The sequence below is a fragment of the Chinchilla lanigera genome, unplaced genomic scaffold (assembly GCF_000276665.1).
Source record: "Chinchilla lanigera isolate Chin_1 unplaced genomic scaffold, ChiLan1.0 scaffold00001, whole genome shotgun sequence".
Taxonomy (NCBI): domain Eukaryota; kingdom Metazoa; phylum Chordata; class Mammalia; order Rodentia; family Chinchillidae; genus Chinchilla; species Chinchilla lanigera.
The window spans coordinates 7690505-7707115 of record NW_004955402.1 but is presented as its reverse complement, the minus strand read 5'-3'; the positions used below and the strand labels follow the sequence as shown (position 1 = coordinate 7707115).

The 16611-nt window shown below is 42.9% G+C and overlaps 1 protein-coding gene across 1 annotated transcript in view; it reads left to right on the top strand.

Annotated features, from left to right (window-relative positions):
• Ndc80 (NDC80 kinetochore complex component) overlaps nt 1–15107 on the top strand; it is a 36868-nt gene extending 21761 nt beyond the window's left edge. The window contains exons 12-17 of the mRNA XM_005372664.2: nt 2742–2894; nt 5700–5789; nt 10380–10472; nt 11815–11945; nt 13948–14050; nt 14826–15107. Coding sequence (XP_005372721.1) covers nt 2742–2894; nt 5700–5789; nt 10380–10472; nt 11815–11945; nt 13948–14050; nt 14826–14963 — 708 coding nt within the window. The 3' untranslated portion in view covers nt 14964–15107. The remainder of the gene's footprint in view (nt 1–2741; nt 2895–5699; nt 5790–10379; nt 10473–11814; nt 11946–13947; nt 14051–14825) is intronic.
• The last annotated feature ends 1504 nt before the right edge of the window (nt 15108–16611 follow it).

Genomic DNA, 16611 nt, shown 5'->3' with positions numbered 1-16611 from the left:
GGCGGGGGTGTTGTGGGGAAAGGAACCTTCCTGTGTGTTACCTCCAGGTTGGAGTCCAGCGGGCCATTCCCTTCACCCCAGCACTCTGTCAGCTCCCAGAACAAGAGATTTCTCAAGCTGAGGGGTCTTACCAGGGTCCCTCAACCTTCTCATACATACTGATTCAGCTGGGGTGCCCAGAGGAGTCCCAAGTGAATTTCAGATGTAAGATCAAGTAGCTGCCAGATTCGAGTCAGTACTCTTCTGGTGGCCCACCATTATAAAAATGTAGACTGAGTAAACTATACTGTAGTCAACAAAAGTTTATTAACTATCAGAAGAAAGAGTCAGCTTAATGTCTTACGATAAGAAAGTCAGTTAACATTAAAATGATTTAAAAACAAAAAACAAACATAAAAATGGGACTAAGGATCCTATAATAAGGGAAAGATGATAAGAGGTAAAAATATTTGCATTGGTCCATATTTTGTAACCCAAACACTCTACTATGCCCTGACTCTCAGCATTAGCTTGAGCAGCTAGCAGACAGAGATGCGCAGGCTATGCAAGGATTCACACCAGAGAGAAGGTTCTGGGGTAAGAGGCAGTCGCCAGAGAAGCTTTCCTAAACTACAGTCCTGGGAACCCAAGGCTGAAATAACCACAGAAATACAGAGAGGAAAGGAGTAATGGAAAGGAAAGGAGGGCTGGGGTAATATCTGTGGACCAAGGTAGATTGCTCCAGGTGGACGTGAGCCCGGATGCCAGGCCATGGGAGACGGAGCAGGACCTCCTGCGAGTGAGGAAGAAGAGTGCCCAGCGTCACCTTGGGTGTGCAACAGGTGTGCGCAGGCAGCGCTCTCCTAAGAGTGTGGAGGAGCGCCCCGCTCCCCTGCCTCTGGAGCTGCGGTGTTTGGAGGAGTCGGGACAAGTCGATTTGTGTCCCACAGAAAGCATGGCTTTAAAAGAGAAAAATCGAGACGAGCGTTGCAGGCTTAAGTTCTGGTTTGAAATTTTTCACCTTTGTTTTTTTAGTTATGTTTGTTTGTCAGCAAATGTAGTTCTAAAATCTAAACTGAGAAAAATTTAGCTTCTAACTTTTGCTCCAAAGGCAATGACTTTTCATATCCTGTTACCTCCAGCATATTCCATAATACAGTATTTATTACATATGTGTCTCACCATTGTTAAAATGAAACCAGTTGTTCAGAGCAGCTCTGTTTACCTAAGGAGCCAATACTAGTCTTTTATTCTGATCCCATCAGAAAGTACATTATATGCATAATGCACATAGTTTCTTAGTCGTTCAGGACTTAACTGTTAACATTATTAAAGTCTGTATTGCACACATCCGCACTTGGGATTCTCAACATGGAAAGGGCGGTAAGCACCTTCACTGGTGGCTGTTCTGCCATAGCCCTGCTTCTGCTCCAGCCACCTACATTGTCATCTTCCTGACCCTTCTAGGTAAACTCTGTCCCATATGTGAAGGAGCAAGCAGTATGCATTTATAAGAAATAGGGATTGGAGTTCTGTCTCACGGTAGTGTGGAGGCCCTGGGTTCAGTCTCCAGCACCAAACGAAAAAAGATAGCCTATGAGGGTGAGCCTTTAGGTTCAGTCTTTGAACCTAAAATTTGAGGTTTGGGCCCTGGATTTGCTGCTAACCACTTGTGACTGCAGCATGTCATCTGACCTCTCCTCACTTCCATTTGCTTATGCAAAAAGAGTGTGGTCAGGTGAGATCTGTGTGTCTGAAAGGAGCTGCATCCTTGTACCTCACCTTTCACGCACTATGTGGGAAGGGGAAATTAGGAATGTCTAGACTAGGCGAGCTCTCAAGTTTAACAAAGTAGCATTTGATGTACCCAAAGGGGATGACATATTTTATTTGGACAGCCAGGCTGCAAAAAGAAAAAAGCCTGCTGTGGTTTTTGGTTTTGTCTCCCAAAAGGTTTGTTTGTCTCCCAAAGGGTCTCACAGTGTGGCCTAGGCTGGCCTCAAAATTGATAATCCTCCTGCCTCAGCCTCCCAAGTGCTGCAATTACAGGTGGGGCCGCTCTACGCATTGTGTTAAAAGCAGTCTGTAAAGTAGCAAGCGGTGGCCCGGGGTGGGCAGAGTAGGAGGGTGGAGAGCACACAGAAAGCTTATGGCGCTGCAAAGCTGAGAGCTGGCCGGGAGAGCCTTCAGGCTGGCAGTGGGATGAAAAAGCCAGTGTAAGAATTTCACCTGTCCTGTTCCTGTACTACTTTTTATCTCACGTGTCAGCTCGGTCTTCAGGGCTCCTTGTTGAGGTAGATACTGCAGCTGCCTCTGGGTTCATCAGAAAAGTGCCTGACAGGTTCTCGCTTGAGAAAGGTCTGTGGAAAGGAGAATCCAGAGACACATACATGTGTGCCGCGTAGCTGCCCTTCCTGCAGTTGGGCACGAATAAGGAAGCGCGGGGGAAGGACAGAAGAGACTTCTCCTAGGGCCGCTGAGTATCGGCAGGCCTGTATACCTCGTGGTCCCGAGAGAAACACTGTACTACGGGACAGCAGTGTAAATGACTTCCTACTTACTAATAAGCAATATAAAGATATGGCCGTTAAAGTAAAACCTTCCATTCTTTGTACATTTTTAAACTGCCACCCTTTAAAAAATTACTAAGTTACTAAAAATTGGCATAACATTTTGTATAAGATTACAGAAGTGCCAGTTGAAAGCCGTATGGAATAGGGCTGCTTTATTTTTAACATTTCTTTTGTATTCTCTCCTTACAGATTGAAACACAATTAGCAGAATATCACAAAATGGCTAGAAAGTTGAAACTAATCCCAAAAGGTGCAGAGAATTCCAAAGGTTACGACTTTGAAATTAAGTTTAATCCTGAAGCTGGTGCCAACTGCCTTGTCAAATACAGGGCACAAGTTTATGTAAGTACATTATCTGATTGGTGTCTGAAAAGTTTAAACTTTGGTATGTCCGTAACCCAGGACTGCTACGCAAGGAAATAAAATACCAAACCTTTTTGTCCTTTGTGCTACTAGGAACTTTGTCTTTATTATACCTAACTCTTCAAGTTATGAATCTTTTCTTCCTCTCTACCACTGTCCAGCAAGAGATTTGATTATCTCTTTTTTTTCCCTTTTTTTTTTTTTTTTTTTTTTTTTTTTTTTTTTTTTTTTTGGTCTTTTTGAGACAGGGTCTCGCTATGCAGTTCAGGCTGGCCTTGAGCTCACTTTGTAGCCCAGGCTGGCCTCAAACTCACAACGCTCCTCCTTCCAAGTACTGGGATTACAGGTGTTTGCCACCAGGCCCAGGAGATTTGATTATCTACCAAACAGACTTCAGGACCATATAAAAGTTACTCAACTTTTTCTCTCAAGATGATTGTAGTCCCTCAGGGAAGTAAAGCATGCATAAATAATAAATAATGCCAAATATATGCATTATTAGAATTCCTTACAAGGTATAGTAGCAAGAACAACTCTTCCCAGGTAGCAGAAAAAGGCTCCACAGAGAAGGGGACCTGAAATGAAATCATTTTTTGTTGGGTTTTTTTTGGAAGGAGGTGGGAAGGTTGAGACAATGTCTCACTGTGTAGTTCAGGCTGGCCTTGAATTCACTGTGTAGCCCAGGCTGGCCTCGCTCACGGTGATCCTCCTGCCTCAGCCTCCCAAGTGCTGAGGTTACAGGCGTGCGCCACCATGGGATGAAATCTTGCAAGGTGAAATGTCTGTGGGGCCTGTGGGGAGAGTTCCGGCACACGGACACAGGAAGGCATAAAATGTAAAGTGGATCATTGAGGAACACCAGCAGCCAGCCAGGGGAAAGCTGTGCCAAATTTTGAGAAGAAATTCCTGAAGTGTACTGTCACAGCTTCTCGGTTGTTAGCAGATTTCATTATGTGTGTGCATCATGACAGTTTTCCAAGTACTTGTTATTGTTAATAGAAGAATGTAAATGAAAACCAAAAGCTATACATTTCTTCCCTTGAGAACTACTTATTCATTCAGCAAATATTTGAATGCATATCATGTTCCAGACCAGCTATGGAGATAAAATACCCAGGTAAAATCACTACTTCATTGGGTAAATCAAGCTAGAATTACTTGCCTGGGGTTTTTGTGTGTGTGTGCATGTAGGCCTAGGGCAGTGCTGGGGATGGAACCCAGCGCTCACACATGCGAGGCAAGGGCTCTACCTCTGAGCCACATGCCAACCTTAGACTCATTTTCAGTAGTGACACCAGGTATCCAGCAAGCAGTCGGTTGCTGACCGAGTTGTTTCTCACGGCAGTTGCTGCTGGCTAACTAGATACATCATTTCTGTCAGTGGACAGGTAGGCCGTTCTCTCACCAGTAAGAGCGTGATTACCTGGGTCAGAGCCCCTAGAAAAGGCTACCTAGTGCAAAAGGAGTGCCTATGCTCAGAAAAGCAGTTTTACTGTGATCTCTGCAAATAGTAAGAAAGAATTAATAAAACATAATTCCAAGTGTTTGTATTTGCAAAGAAGTTCGTAAAGAGATGTATCTTTCAGGAAGGAGCGCGTGGAGCCAGGCCTGCAGCTGAGTGGCAGAGCACATGCCGACGTGCAAGGCCCAAGTTATATCCCCAGCACCAAAAAAGAAAAGAGAAAAAGTTCAAAATTGAAACTCAACTTCAAAAGATGTAGATATGTGGTTTTCTTTTGGAGTTACGGAATTTGGGGAATTAGAGGTTTTATTTACAAAACATTGAATGTACTAAATGCCACTAAAATGCACACTTTAAAAAGTTTAATATTGGGGCTGGGGATTTAGCTCAGCGGCACAGCGCCTGCCTGGCAAGCTCGAGTGAGTTCGATTCCTGGTACCAGAAAAAAAACAAAACCAAAAAAAAGTTGAATATTGAGTTATGTTTGGGAGTTTTTTTCATGACAGTGTTGCACTGTGTAGTACAGGGTGGCCTTAAACTCACTATTAGTATCTCAGACTGGCCTTGAACTCACACCAATCCTCCTGCCGCAGCTTCCCCAAGTGGTGGGCTTACAGGCATGCGCCACCACACCTGGCTATTAAGTGATATTTCTTCTAACCCATTTCAGTTTAGCTGTTTTCATTTTCTTTTTTTTTTTTTTTTATTTTATTGAGGGAGAAACACAGCTCCTGAGAGACAGGAAGGGGCCCAAGTGCATTGCCCAGTTTAACTATTTTAAAATGTGAGAAATAATGAGAAGCAACACAATATAGTGTTGAAAGGAAGTCAGTAGCCAGATGTGCGCCCATGTCCTGCCTGAAATACCATGATTATTTAGGAAAAGTGTGTTTAATAAAGCTGGATGCAGTTTGAAAAAAATAAGAAAAACAAGCAAAGAATTATGAGACTAAACAATTGAAAAAAATTAAGAGAAACTGATGCATCTGGAGACTGTAACAATATAACTTTATATGTAAATTGTTTTCCAAAAAATACTGCTTTGAGCTTAATGCTCTTGCAGAATGTTTACATAATATCTATCAATTTCCAGAACAAATGAGCAGAACTTTGCAAGTATTCCAAACAAAAAGTAATTGATATTCCTCAGTTACAAAAATTACATTAAACATTAGTTTTATTTTCTTGTGCTTGGTATCTCAAGATTTAAAATACCATGGCTTTCTCCCTCCAAAAATAACTCATCACAGCTGTGTAGATGCCTTGTAAGAAATTTTGTGACTACGCATCTTATGTCACCCGTATTCCTCTGTGTTTTATAGGTACCTCTCAAGGAACTCCTGAACGAAAATGAAGAAGAAATTAATAAAGCTCTAAATAAAAAAATGGGTTTGGAGGATACGTTAGAACAAGTAAGTACTGAAACAGACTCATTTAGAGCAAAGCTTTCTTAGACCTAAAATTAGAAATCATTTGTAGTGTTTTGTTTTGTTTTGTTTTTTAGTTTTTTTGAGACAGGGTCTTGCTAGCCCAAGCTGGCCTCAAACTCACAGTGATTCCCCCTGCCTCAGCCTCCCAAGTGCTGGGATTACAAGTGTGCACCACCACACCCAGCCCATTTGTAGTTTATGACTGGTAAGAATTAAGTTTTTATTAAAATTATGCAAAAGAAAAAGGTGGATATAACCTTTAGAGAAATACTTTGAATAATTTAATAACTAATTTAAACATCCCATGCTTTACTTGTCAGTATGATAAAGTGGTCTGAAGCAAAATTTCTCTGTGTGTGTGTGTGTGTGTGTCTGTGTCTGTGTCTTTGGGCTTGGCAGAGAAAATTACCTCTGTAATGTAAAACAATTTAATATCCTTTTTTATATTAAAATAGATTTGAGGTGGCTGCCTGAAAAGTAGATATGTATCATTAGCAGTTAAGAGTGAACTGTGACAGAGCTAACTGTGATAGCTTAACAGGTTTGTTTTTGTAAGTTTTCATTCTAGACCTTGGAATTTCTAGAGAACTCAATAGCCATAGAACTTGATTTTAAAAGTAGTTTTGAGGGGCCGAGGATATAGCTCAGTGGCATAAGCACCTGCCTGGCAAACATAAGGTCCTGAGTTCGATTCCCGGTACCAAAAAAAAAAAAGAGAAATGGAACTAAAAGTAGTTTTGAGACTCCCAATAGAAAGAGCACGAGAATGTGTTTTATCGTACTATTGTTAACTGTGCTTTTGGGTTTCTGAAATGTCCGTCTATGGAAAGAAGGAAAGGAAGTAGGACTGCCTTCACAGGCGCTCCATGGGAATCATAATTATTTGAGGTGAAGTCTTTCTCTAGCCTGCTCCAGTTTAATTCACTTTTTTGCTGGAATTGGCACTGACCCTTATAAATTCTCAAAAAGGTGTGAATCCAAACAGTAGGGGCCACATAATTGAACATCATAGTCACTTCTCTTTGCTGAGGCAAAATGCCTGACACCCACAAGTTGAAGGAGAAAAGGTTTATCTCTAGGTCACACTGTTTCAGTCTGTAGTGAGTGGGTTCCAAGGCAGGGTGACCTGGCAGAGAAAAAAGAGTCTATGGCGGGCAGGCAGACGACAGCTGTAGGCCTGCCTGCCCTCTCCCTTTATAGTCCATCCAGGCTATGAGCTTATAGCAGGATGGGGCTTCCATTATCACCCAGAACCATGCTAAAACCATTCAGTTATCACACACCCTTCATCCTAGTGCCCTTGACCCTAGCATTGCACCATGAGTCACACACCCTAGATCCAGCCACCTCCAAAAAGCCCCACCTATGAGCGCAGGAGGCTTTGAAGGACACTTGAGAGATCTTTCTCGTTGATCTGAAACTTTTTAAAGGCTATAGCAGGAAAAGAAATGATGAAATAGCTACTATAGTCTAGGCCTCTTGTTGGTGTTCTAAAGATAAATACACCTTTCAGGGACCTCCATTTGGAGAAGAGTGCTGCATGCAATTATGCTAATCAGATCTGCATGTTTGGAAAACTTCTGAGCTGTAGGAAAATGTTTCATAGAAGAGATGCACCTGAAAATGGCCAGAGACTAAGCCAAAGCATTTGTAATCGAAGTAGTGGGAGGGGAATAGGCTTAGGAGATACTTTAGGAGGTGAAGCCCAGGGATTTCATGACTAAACATGCGAGTGTGAGGAGAAAGAAGTTCCAGGCTTCCGGTGCAGGCACTAAATGGACTGCAGTGCTCTCTCAGAGGAGAGAGAGAGTAGCAGGTGCCTAGCACAGTGCTGGAGACGTTGAACTTCGCAGCTTGTGGGGCGTCCAGGAGGGGGCCGAAGTTACAGATGTCACAGCGTCGGGCTGAATACCCCGTCCTGAGGGTCCTCGCAGTGCACAGTAACGGAATCCATGGGTGTGGGTGGTATTTCCTAGAGTGCACAGAGGAACGTGGCTGAGGAGCGAATCCCGAGCAATAACCCGACAGGGAGAAGAGAATGTGCCAGAGGAGCCAAAGTAGGGAAGCGTTTCCAAGAAGGGTGCAGTCAGTAATGCCGTGTGCTAAGACTCTGAAGCCTAAAACTCTTCTGCCTGACAGGTTAGCCAAGTTAAGAAGGCATAGGACAAAATAATAATTGGAAGCTGGGTGTGGTGGAGCTCACTTATAATCCCAGCACTTATGGAGGCTGAGGCAGGAGTTCAAGTTCAAGTCCTACCTGAGCAATTTAGTGAGACCCTGTCTTAAAATTTAAAATTAAAAAAAAGAAATGGGCTGGGGACATAATTTAGTGCTAGAGAGTCCGTGGGTTTGACCCCTACTACCCCCAAAAAGCAATTAGAAGTAATAAGGTTATACAGGTATTAATAAATTGGAATAATAAAACTAATCTGTTGAAAAGTATTTAAGAATTAAGTAAACAGAAATGCAGTTGGCTTTTCAAAAAAGGTCTAGTAACGGTGATTTTTTTTTTTTACAGTTCAGTGTTTTCAAATACAAAAAGTCATTTCAGGACATATAAATCATCACAGAGCATGGAGACCTAGGTCATTCATAAGGCCGGGATAGCTCTCATACCACAGCCTGACAGAAATGTCACAAAAGGAGGGAAGTAGCCAGGCATGGTGGCACACACCAGTAATGCCAGCACTTGGGAGGCTGAGGCAGGAGGGTTACACAGCGTGAAGCCGGCCTGGGCTACAGAGCAAAACGCACGACTCCAAATTAAAAATAAAAAAAGAAAGAAAGAAAAAATTAAATCTATCATGTTTATGAGTATAAACATAATGATTAAAGTTAAGTATTTGTCACTGAAGTTGACTCAGCAGGTCTGTATTTGAGTGCCTGTGTTCCCAGTCCCGTAGTAGACATTGATGACACTGATGTCGTGCAGTGCACACCTTGTGAACGCTGCCTCAGTTGGGACAGTGGGCGTGAAAAGCAGTTTGTCCTCGCATAACGTTCGTGTAGTGTAACAGAGCGTGCTGTGGCTTCTCACATTACCCCTAAGGTATGCACCGTATGTGTGACTAACGAGGAGCTGTGCGCACAGGTGCGTGCACACGGCTCCCCAGTGGCCCAGGAACCACGGAGCACAGCGTGGTCTTGGAGTGCCATGAGGACGTGGGCTATGGGAAGAGCCCGGAAGCTGACCGGGAAGGGCTCATCTGTTCCGCTTACTAGTGGGACTTATTCTGCAGGCAGCGGGGACCACTGAAGATTGTTAAAAAAGAATGGTAGGCATCTGTGTATGACAGAAAGCTGACAGTGTTGGCATCTGAAAGAACAGATTAGAGGCACATGACAGCAGAAACATGGAATTAAGAGACCCAGTCATAGCTACGCAGTAGATGATAAGAAATCAAACTGAAGGTTTTGCAGTGAGAGTAGAAAAAGTGGACTGGAGTGTGGAAACAGCCCAGCGGTCCTTTGTGAAGGTTAAGAAAGAAATCAAGACTGTCCAGATGGACAGGGCCTGGTCGTGCTCAGTATCGGCAGACTGCTCTTCCTGGACTACTGTGCGTGAGACTACAGTGGGACCAGTATTCCAGGCTGAGAAAAGGGTCTGGAATACCAGCAAGAAGCCAGGGTGGGTGGCTCACGTCTGCAGTCCTAGTGCTCTGGAAGGCTTGAGACACAAGGATCACAACTTCAAGGCCAGCCTAGGCAACTGAGTGAAACCCTGTCTCAAAAAATAAAACAGCTGAGGATACAGGTCAGGGGTGGGTCGCCCCTTGGCTGGGTTTATCCCCAATTTAAAAAAAACATACCATCAGTTTTCATTTCAATTGATCTCAGAACTCAAATTTTAACACAGTTAACTGGTTATTTCATTCCTTTTTGGAAGAATACGTGACTGCAGCCAAATACCAGACATTATGCAACAAAATTAATATAAACACTTTTCTCTAATATGCAAATGGAGGCTGGTGTGGTGGTGCACGCCTGTAATCCCAGCACTCAAGAGGCTGAGGCAGGAGGACTGCTGTGAGTTTGAGGCCAGCCTGGGATACAGAATGATTTCAAGGGTCTGGGGATTTCTCTCAGCAGCAAAGCGCCTGCCTGGCAAGCGCAAGGTTGTGAGTTCGATTCCCAGTACCAGGGGGGGGAAAAAAATGATTTCAAGGCCAGCCTGAACTATATAGTGAGACCCTGTCTCAAAAAGACAAAAAAAAAAAAAATGCAAATGGAACCTAGATAACAAAAGCCTAATGAAGATAAAGCTAATGTATATAATCTAATGAATCTGGAAAACAAAAACATTCCATACTTACGGATAAATTGGTAAAAAGTATTAATAACGTGTAGCTTGTAAAGCACTACCACAGATGCCAGTGGAAAAAGATATTTGTATCCTTAAAGTTTAAAATTAATCCCTCTTTAAGGAATAATAAAATTTTTAGACAAATGATAGGTTAGACAGAGTCCCTAAAAGGACCAGAAGAAATGAAGTGTTCAAACAGAAAGTTGAGTAACTTGTTAGAATCTCTCTGATCTGTAGTTGATTTCTCACCCAAAGTTTTTTTCTCCAAGTTGAATACAATGATAACAGAAAGCAAGAGAAGTGTGAGAACTCTGAAGGAAGAAGTTCAAAAGCTGGATGATCTTTACCAACAAAAAGTTAAGGTGAGAACTTCGCCAGATTACGCTTACTGTGATGGACTGACCACACGCGCGTTCTGACATCAAAACTGAGGTCTTGCGGCAATATTCTAGCGTCTGTTTTAGTTAGGCCTATTCCGTGGTTTATATAAAGAACAACTGTGTTTCGTCTTTCAAAGGCTTTTGCCGTTTCCCTGTAGAACACATTTCCTAGTCCATTGTCTGATACTGTGTGCTTGATACCAGTGTGTGCCTCGGTATCCTGCAAAGCGCACGTTTCAGACCTCTCTGCTTTCTTGTAGAGACTTAGTGCTGTGTACTGCTAAAGCTTGAGCCCCAGCAAGGTCTTTTGTGTATGTCATTGCTGATCTGGGGTCATCGCAAACTGGCTTTTCTGGCCAAATTCCAAAGGCCACCAAAATGAACACTAGCAGGCAGGAAGATAAGATTGATCTTCCACTACTGTACACCACCCTCTATCCATCCAGCATTTAGTTAGAAAAGTTTTCAGATGACTCAATTCATTGCTGCTTCCACAATTTCAATGAAAATTTTAACCACATCATTATTTTTCTTTACTTTGTTATGCCACCAAAGTATCAGGAGTTGAAAACTTCTTTCCTGGACCCCAGTAATACTTAGGACTTCTACATTTTGTTAGCAGTGTGAAATTTGTAGAAAATATAGCACAAGCCGAGCATGGTGGCGCACACCTGTAATCCCAGCACTCAGGAGGCTGAGGCAGGAGGATTGTTGTGAGTTCAAGACGAGCCTGCGCTATAAAGTGAGCTCAAGGCCAGCCTGGACTGCACAGCGAGACCCTGTCTCAAAAAGACAAAAAAATATATATATATATATATATATTTATATATCACAAAATATGATTTACATGTATAGTATGAGACATTTGGAAGTCATTTTCAGTTATCAGATATCCTCCTGAGAAGGCTTGGGTTTATTTTCTGAAGCAGTTAAATGAGTTTATGATTCTCACACATATTTCCTCTCCCCAGCCCTAGACATTGAGGAGTCAGGGCTGCTTTGCCTGTGCACGGTCAATACCTCTGTGAAACAGTGACTTAGATCAGTTCATGTTCGTGAGAAGAATTAGCAGAGTTCCCTGTACAACCTGAAGACACTGCGACATGGAATGCCATCCAGGCCTCTCGGTAGGGCCGCATGTGTTTGTAGCCCAGAATTCCCAAAGGAGCACTAAAGGTCTCCCAGGTGTAAAGCAGTGCGCATCCAGAGAATACAGACGGTGCAGCCTGATTGCTTTAAGGCTTCACGTGAACTTTCTGAAGTCCACTTTGAGTGTGTAAAGTAGGAACATCCCCAACCCATGACCACGACCTTCTCCTGGCAGGAAGCTGAGGAGGAGGACGAGAAGTGCGCCAGCGAGCTGGAGTCCTTGGAGAAGCACAAGCACCTGCTGGAGAGCGCCGTGAACGAGGGCCTCAGCGAGGCGATGGCCGCGCTGGACGCCGTGCAGCGGGAGTGAGTCCCCTGGCCAGGGTGCACGTGCTCATTTATGTAACGTTTCGGACAAGCCAGACCTAATTTTTCGCCATAATTTCAATTACACAGCTATTTGGACTGAAGAGAGTGGTGACTACAACGTAAACAGAGCAACTTAAAACCTGAGATGCGTCCCCCCACTGCTATAGTTTGCCCACCAAGAAATCATTCATCTTACAGCTAATTCATAAATGCCTTTTAATCCCTGAAACAACATACCTTTTTTTTTGTTTGGTTTGGTTTGGTTTGGTTTTTGTTTTTTTCTGGTACCAGGGATTGAACTCATGACCTTGCACTTGCCAGGCAGGTGGTGTGCCGCTGAGCTACATCCCCAGCCCCACAACATACAATTTTAAATCACACAATTTTAAATCAATTTAAATAACTTTGGCTACTTGGTAGTAAGTTTTAATCCTACTAAGCTCATATTTTAATTATATTTTCTAGAAGTTAGGATTATTATAAATCATGATGTGATTATAAATCATAACTTACAGTAACATAACACCCGCCTTACTAATAACTGCTACACCACACAAAGTAATGCTGTAAAAATCACAAGACTCACAGGAAAATTAGTCTTAGGGCGTGATACTCAAAAACTCCATCAAAGACGCACACAAACAGTGGTGAGAACCTAATAAAATGTTAGCTCAGCTCTACACACATCACGTAGCTAAGAAAAACATAAATGCTGCAGTAGTCTGACACTCCTCACCTTAGAAGCCCTGCAGTCTGCCCCAGGAAACGGGCATCCCAGGAGCTGTGCCTGTGGGTTTCCAGGCAGAAGCAGAAGGAGGGTTACCTGGGGATGGGATGCGAATTGTGAGGCCAGTTGTGGGCACAAGGGGCTGATCACAGATGCCGTGAGCGGAGGCCCATGGGACATGTGTGAGGTGTGTGCTCACATGTGCTTTTTAGATTCCTTGAAGTCTGGATCCAGCTGGGTACTGTTTTCTGCATTCACCAAGGAAGAAATTGGCATCGGCAGACATGAAATTTGCATTCTGCTCACATTACTACATTGTGCTCACATCACTACCTGATTTTTAACACTTACTTAGAAAAAATTTTAGCCATACTCTAATAACTATAGCTGAAAATAGTGACATCCATTCCTTAAAAAGTACTCTCACTCGGCCGGGGATATAGCTCAGCAGTACAGCGCCTGCCTGGCCAGCACAAGGTCCTGAGTTCAATTCCCAGCACAAAAAAGCGTACTCTGCCTTTGTGTAAATAATTCTCTTGTGAGGCCTATATAAAATCAACATACTCTGGCAAGCGCAAGGTCGTGAGTTCGGTTCCTGGTACCGGAGAAAAACCAAAATAAAAAAAAATAAAAAAAATAAAAAATAAAATCAACATACTGAATAATTAATCCATAGTCTTCCATGTACATCTATGTAAATATGTACACATTTTAAAAATCTTACAAGGCCCTCAAATAACTGAAAATTTTTTACATTAAAGTTACAAATGCTTCAAAATGTTACACCTTTTCATATCTTTATTTGTAGTAGAGGGATAAAAAACTCAGTGAAAGTTTATTTGATCTCTAGTTTGCTTTGGATTTGAATAAAAGTAAGATTTCTATTCACCATACTTAAAATTTTCTCTTCTGATCCCTTGGAAACTCCGATAAAACCACTAGGGACTGGGGATGTAGCCCAGATACAGAGCTCTTGCCTAGCATGCTGGAAATGCTGGTTCAGTCCCCAGCATCACAAAAAAAAGTTGATAGCATTCTATGTTGAAGCATGAGGTTTCGGTGCTGTCTGCTTTTATTCCTTACAAAGCATCTTTGAATATGTTACTTGTGTGTCAGCGATTGAAAGTTAGCCCTCCATAATTACATATGTACTAGGCAGTACCTAGACCAGTCACTGCCTGGCTTTATTGAGTATGGACAGAGGGTGTGAGCTCAGGAGACCTGGTATATTAATTTATTTTCTAGGCAACTTGAATAGTTTTTATTCCACAGGTACCAGCTAGTTGTGCAGACCACAACTGAAGAAAGAAGGAAAGTGGGGAGTAACCTGCAGCGTCTGCTAGAGATGGTGGCCATGCACGTGGGGTCCGTGGAGGTGCGTGTGAGCGTCTCTTCCTGTCCTCTGAGGGGGTTTTTAAAACTCTGATGTATTTCTGCTTTGCCTGTGCAGAAATTAAATGATAAATTTTCTTTCTATTGAAAACATCTAGTAAAAAAGTATCAGAAGAATTCTGTCTAGTGCTGCGGTAAGGGGTAGAACACATGCACTTTATAAAATAATGTTTTGTTTACATAAACAACATACAGTGATTTTTTACATCGGCAGTAGATAATGATGTCTTTCTACTGAAAGCATATTAGGACATGAGGGCTTCATTAAGATGGAAACACAAAAAAAAAAAAAAGATGGAAGCACATCAGTTGTTTTTCCTTTCTGTCGCTTCATTTAAACAGAGAACAAAGAATTTCTGAAACATGAAGTTTGTTTAACCTTATCCCCACTTTTCACATAGCTAAAAAGATCAACAATAAAACTATGCCTCCAACTTGTTGTACAGAGTCCTAAAAACTAGTTGAGCCTAGTGGCACGTGACTGTAATCCCAGTACTCTGGAAACTGAGGCAGAAGGATCGAAAGTTGAAGCCCAGCTTGGGCAATTTAGCAAGACCTTGTGTCCAAATGAAAAATAAGAAAAGAACCAGGGATATAGCTCAGCGCAGAGGCCCTCCCTAGCTAGGTTCAATTCCAATACTACCCCCCCACCAACAAAAGAGAATATTCTTTTTATTTCACAAACAGTCTACTCTCCTTGTAAATTTCACACTTTCAACATTAATGTTCTTACTTTAACTATTGTTTATTTTCACTAGAAACATCTTGAGGAGCAGATTCCTAAAGTTGATAGAGAGTACGAAGAATGCATGTCTGAAGATCTCTTGGAAAATATTAGAGAGATTACAGAAAAATATAAGAAGAACGCTGCTCTCATTAAGCCTTCCGATGAGTGAAGATAAAATGTTGATTATCTTGTACATTTTATAAATCTAGTTGATATGTATAACTTGAAATTATGATGACTTGTGGATTATTTTTAGCTGTGGAAGAGCAGTTTTATATGTACCTGTAGTTAATAAAATTGTATCAGTAAAGCATGTTTTTGTTTGCCTGACTTCAGATGGCAAGAAGATAGGGCATGATCTAAACCAGAAGTTAGAAACCCCGGTGTAAGCCAAGTCAGCGGCCCACATTTATCCATTCCCGGGTTGTCTGCCGCAGCTTTCACTCTGTGGCAGAGCTGAGGACCTGCAGTAGCGACCACGTGGCCTGAAAGCCAGAAATGTTTACTGTCGAATCCTCCAGAAAAAGATTGCTGATCACTTGTGTAAATGCCAAGGATGGTACAGTCTAATTTTGAAACATCTTGATGACTGAGCACAGATAGCCCAACCCCCTCCTGCTCTGAGGCTCTCTAAGAAGCCCAGGTTCTTTCTGGCTTCATGCCATCTTTATGCTGAAGCAGGAGAATCAGAGGGAATGATAAAATCATTGCATTCAGCCCCCACATTTTGGAAATGGAGAATTTTCCTAGAAAAGTTCCAGTTCACCCCAGTCACATCTGGTAGAAGCAATCCTGGAACTTGGAACTGATGTGCAGTCTGGGATTCAACCACGGGAGCTTTGAGAAGCAGCTCCTGGCGTGTTAACAGAGCCTGGGTAGAAACCAGGAACAGTCTGACTACGTGCACTTCCCACTGTGACCCTCAAGTCATTAGGTCGGCCCAAGTGCGGCCACGGCACCTCCAGTATCGACCCAAGCAGACCGGAGGGTACAAGCACAGGACCCTGCGGGCAATTCGGGCCCTTGTTCCTGGGCCCCAGATGCACCGAGCTTTCCCCCTGGTTTTCACCTATGGAAACAGCATCCCGCACAACTAGCTGAAAGGAGGGATGACCCCAAGCTTGGCTCGTAGGTGAGTTAGCTCATGTGGGGTTTGGCGGGGACCGAGAGCCCCTTCAGAGATAGCGCTGTTAGCCTGACAGGGAGGCTCTTCCAAGTGGGCAGAACTGTGCAGAACTTGTCATCCACTGGCAGAAGTGGGCTGAGGTGAACAGACGATTTCCAAGCAGTGGCCGATGGCTTGGCCCTCAGGCCAGGTCCCTGAACACAAAGGGTACTGAAAGGAAACCAGGTTACTGGGTAGAGTCAAGTGGTGGACATAGAGTGGGGACAAGACTTTTGTGTCATGTTAAACACTCGCCGAAACATCTACAGTGGAAGACAGAAAATCACTCAACCAACTGAAGTAGCACGATTGGTGTGATGGGCACCCGAATGGCCATGCTGTCGGAATCAGAGGTTATAGGTCCAATCACGGGGACTCCGTCTTACCAGGATTCACCCAGTTACTGCACTTGTCAATGTTCACTTGTCAGCAACAGAGAACTGTAGATTGAGACCAACTGGCCACTTGGTAGTTGGCTACATGAAACCTCCTCTGTCCTGATAGGGCCAGTGCTTTATCCTCGCAAGGATAGAGCTCTATTCTGGGAAAAGAAAACATTCCATATAAACATATGGAATACTACTAAGGTAGAACCCAGAAGAAGATTCATAGCTTAATATTCATTTTAAACAAAGAACTAAGAATCTAAAAA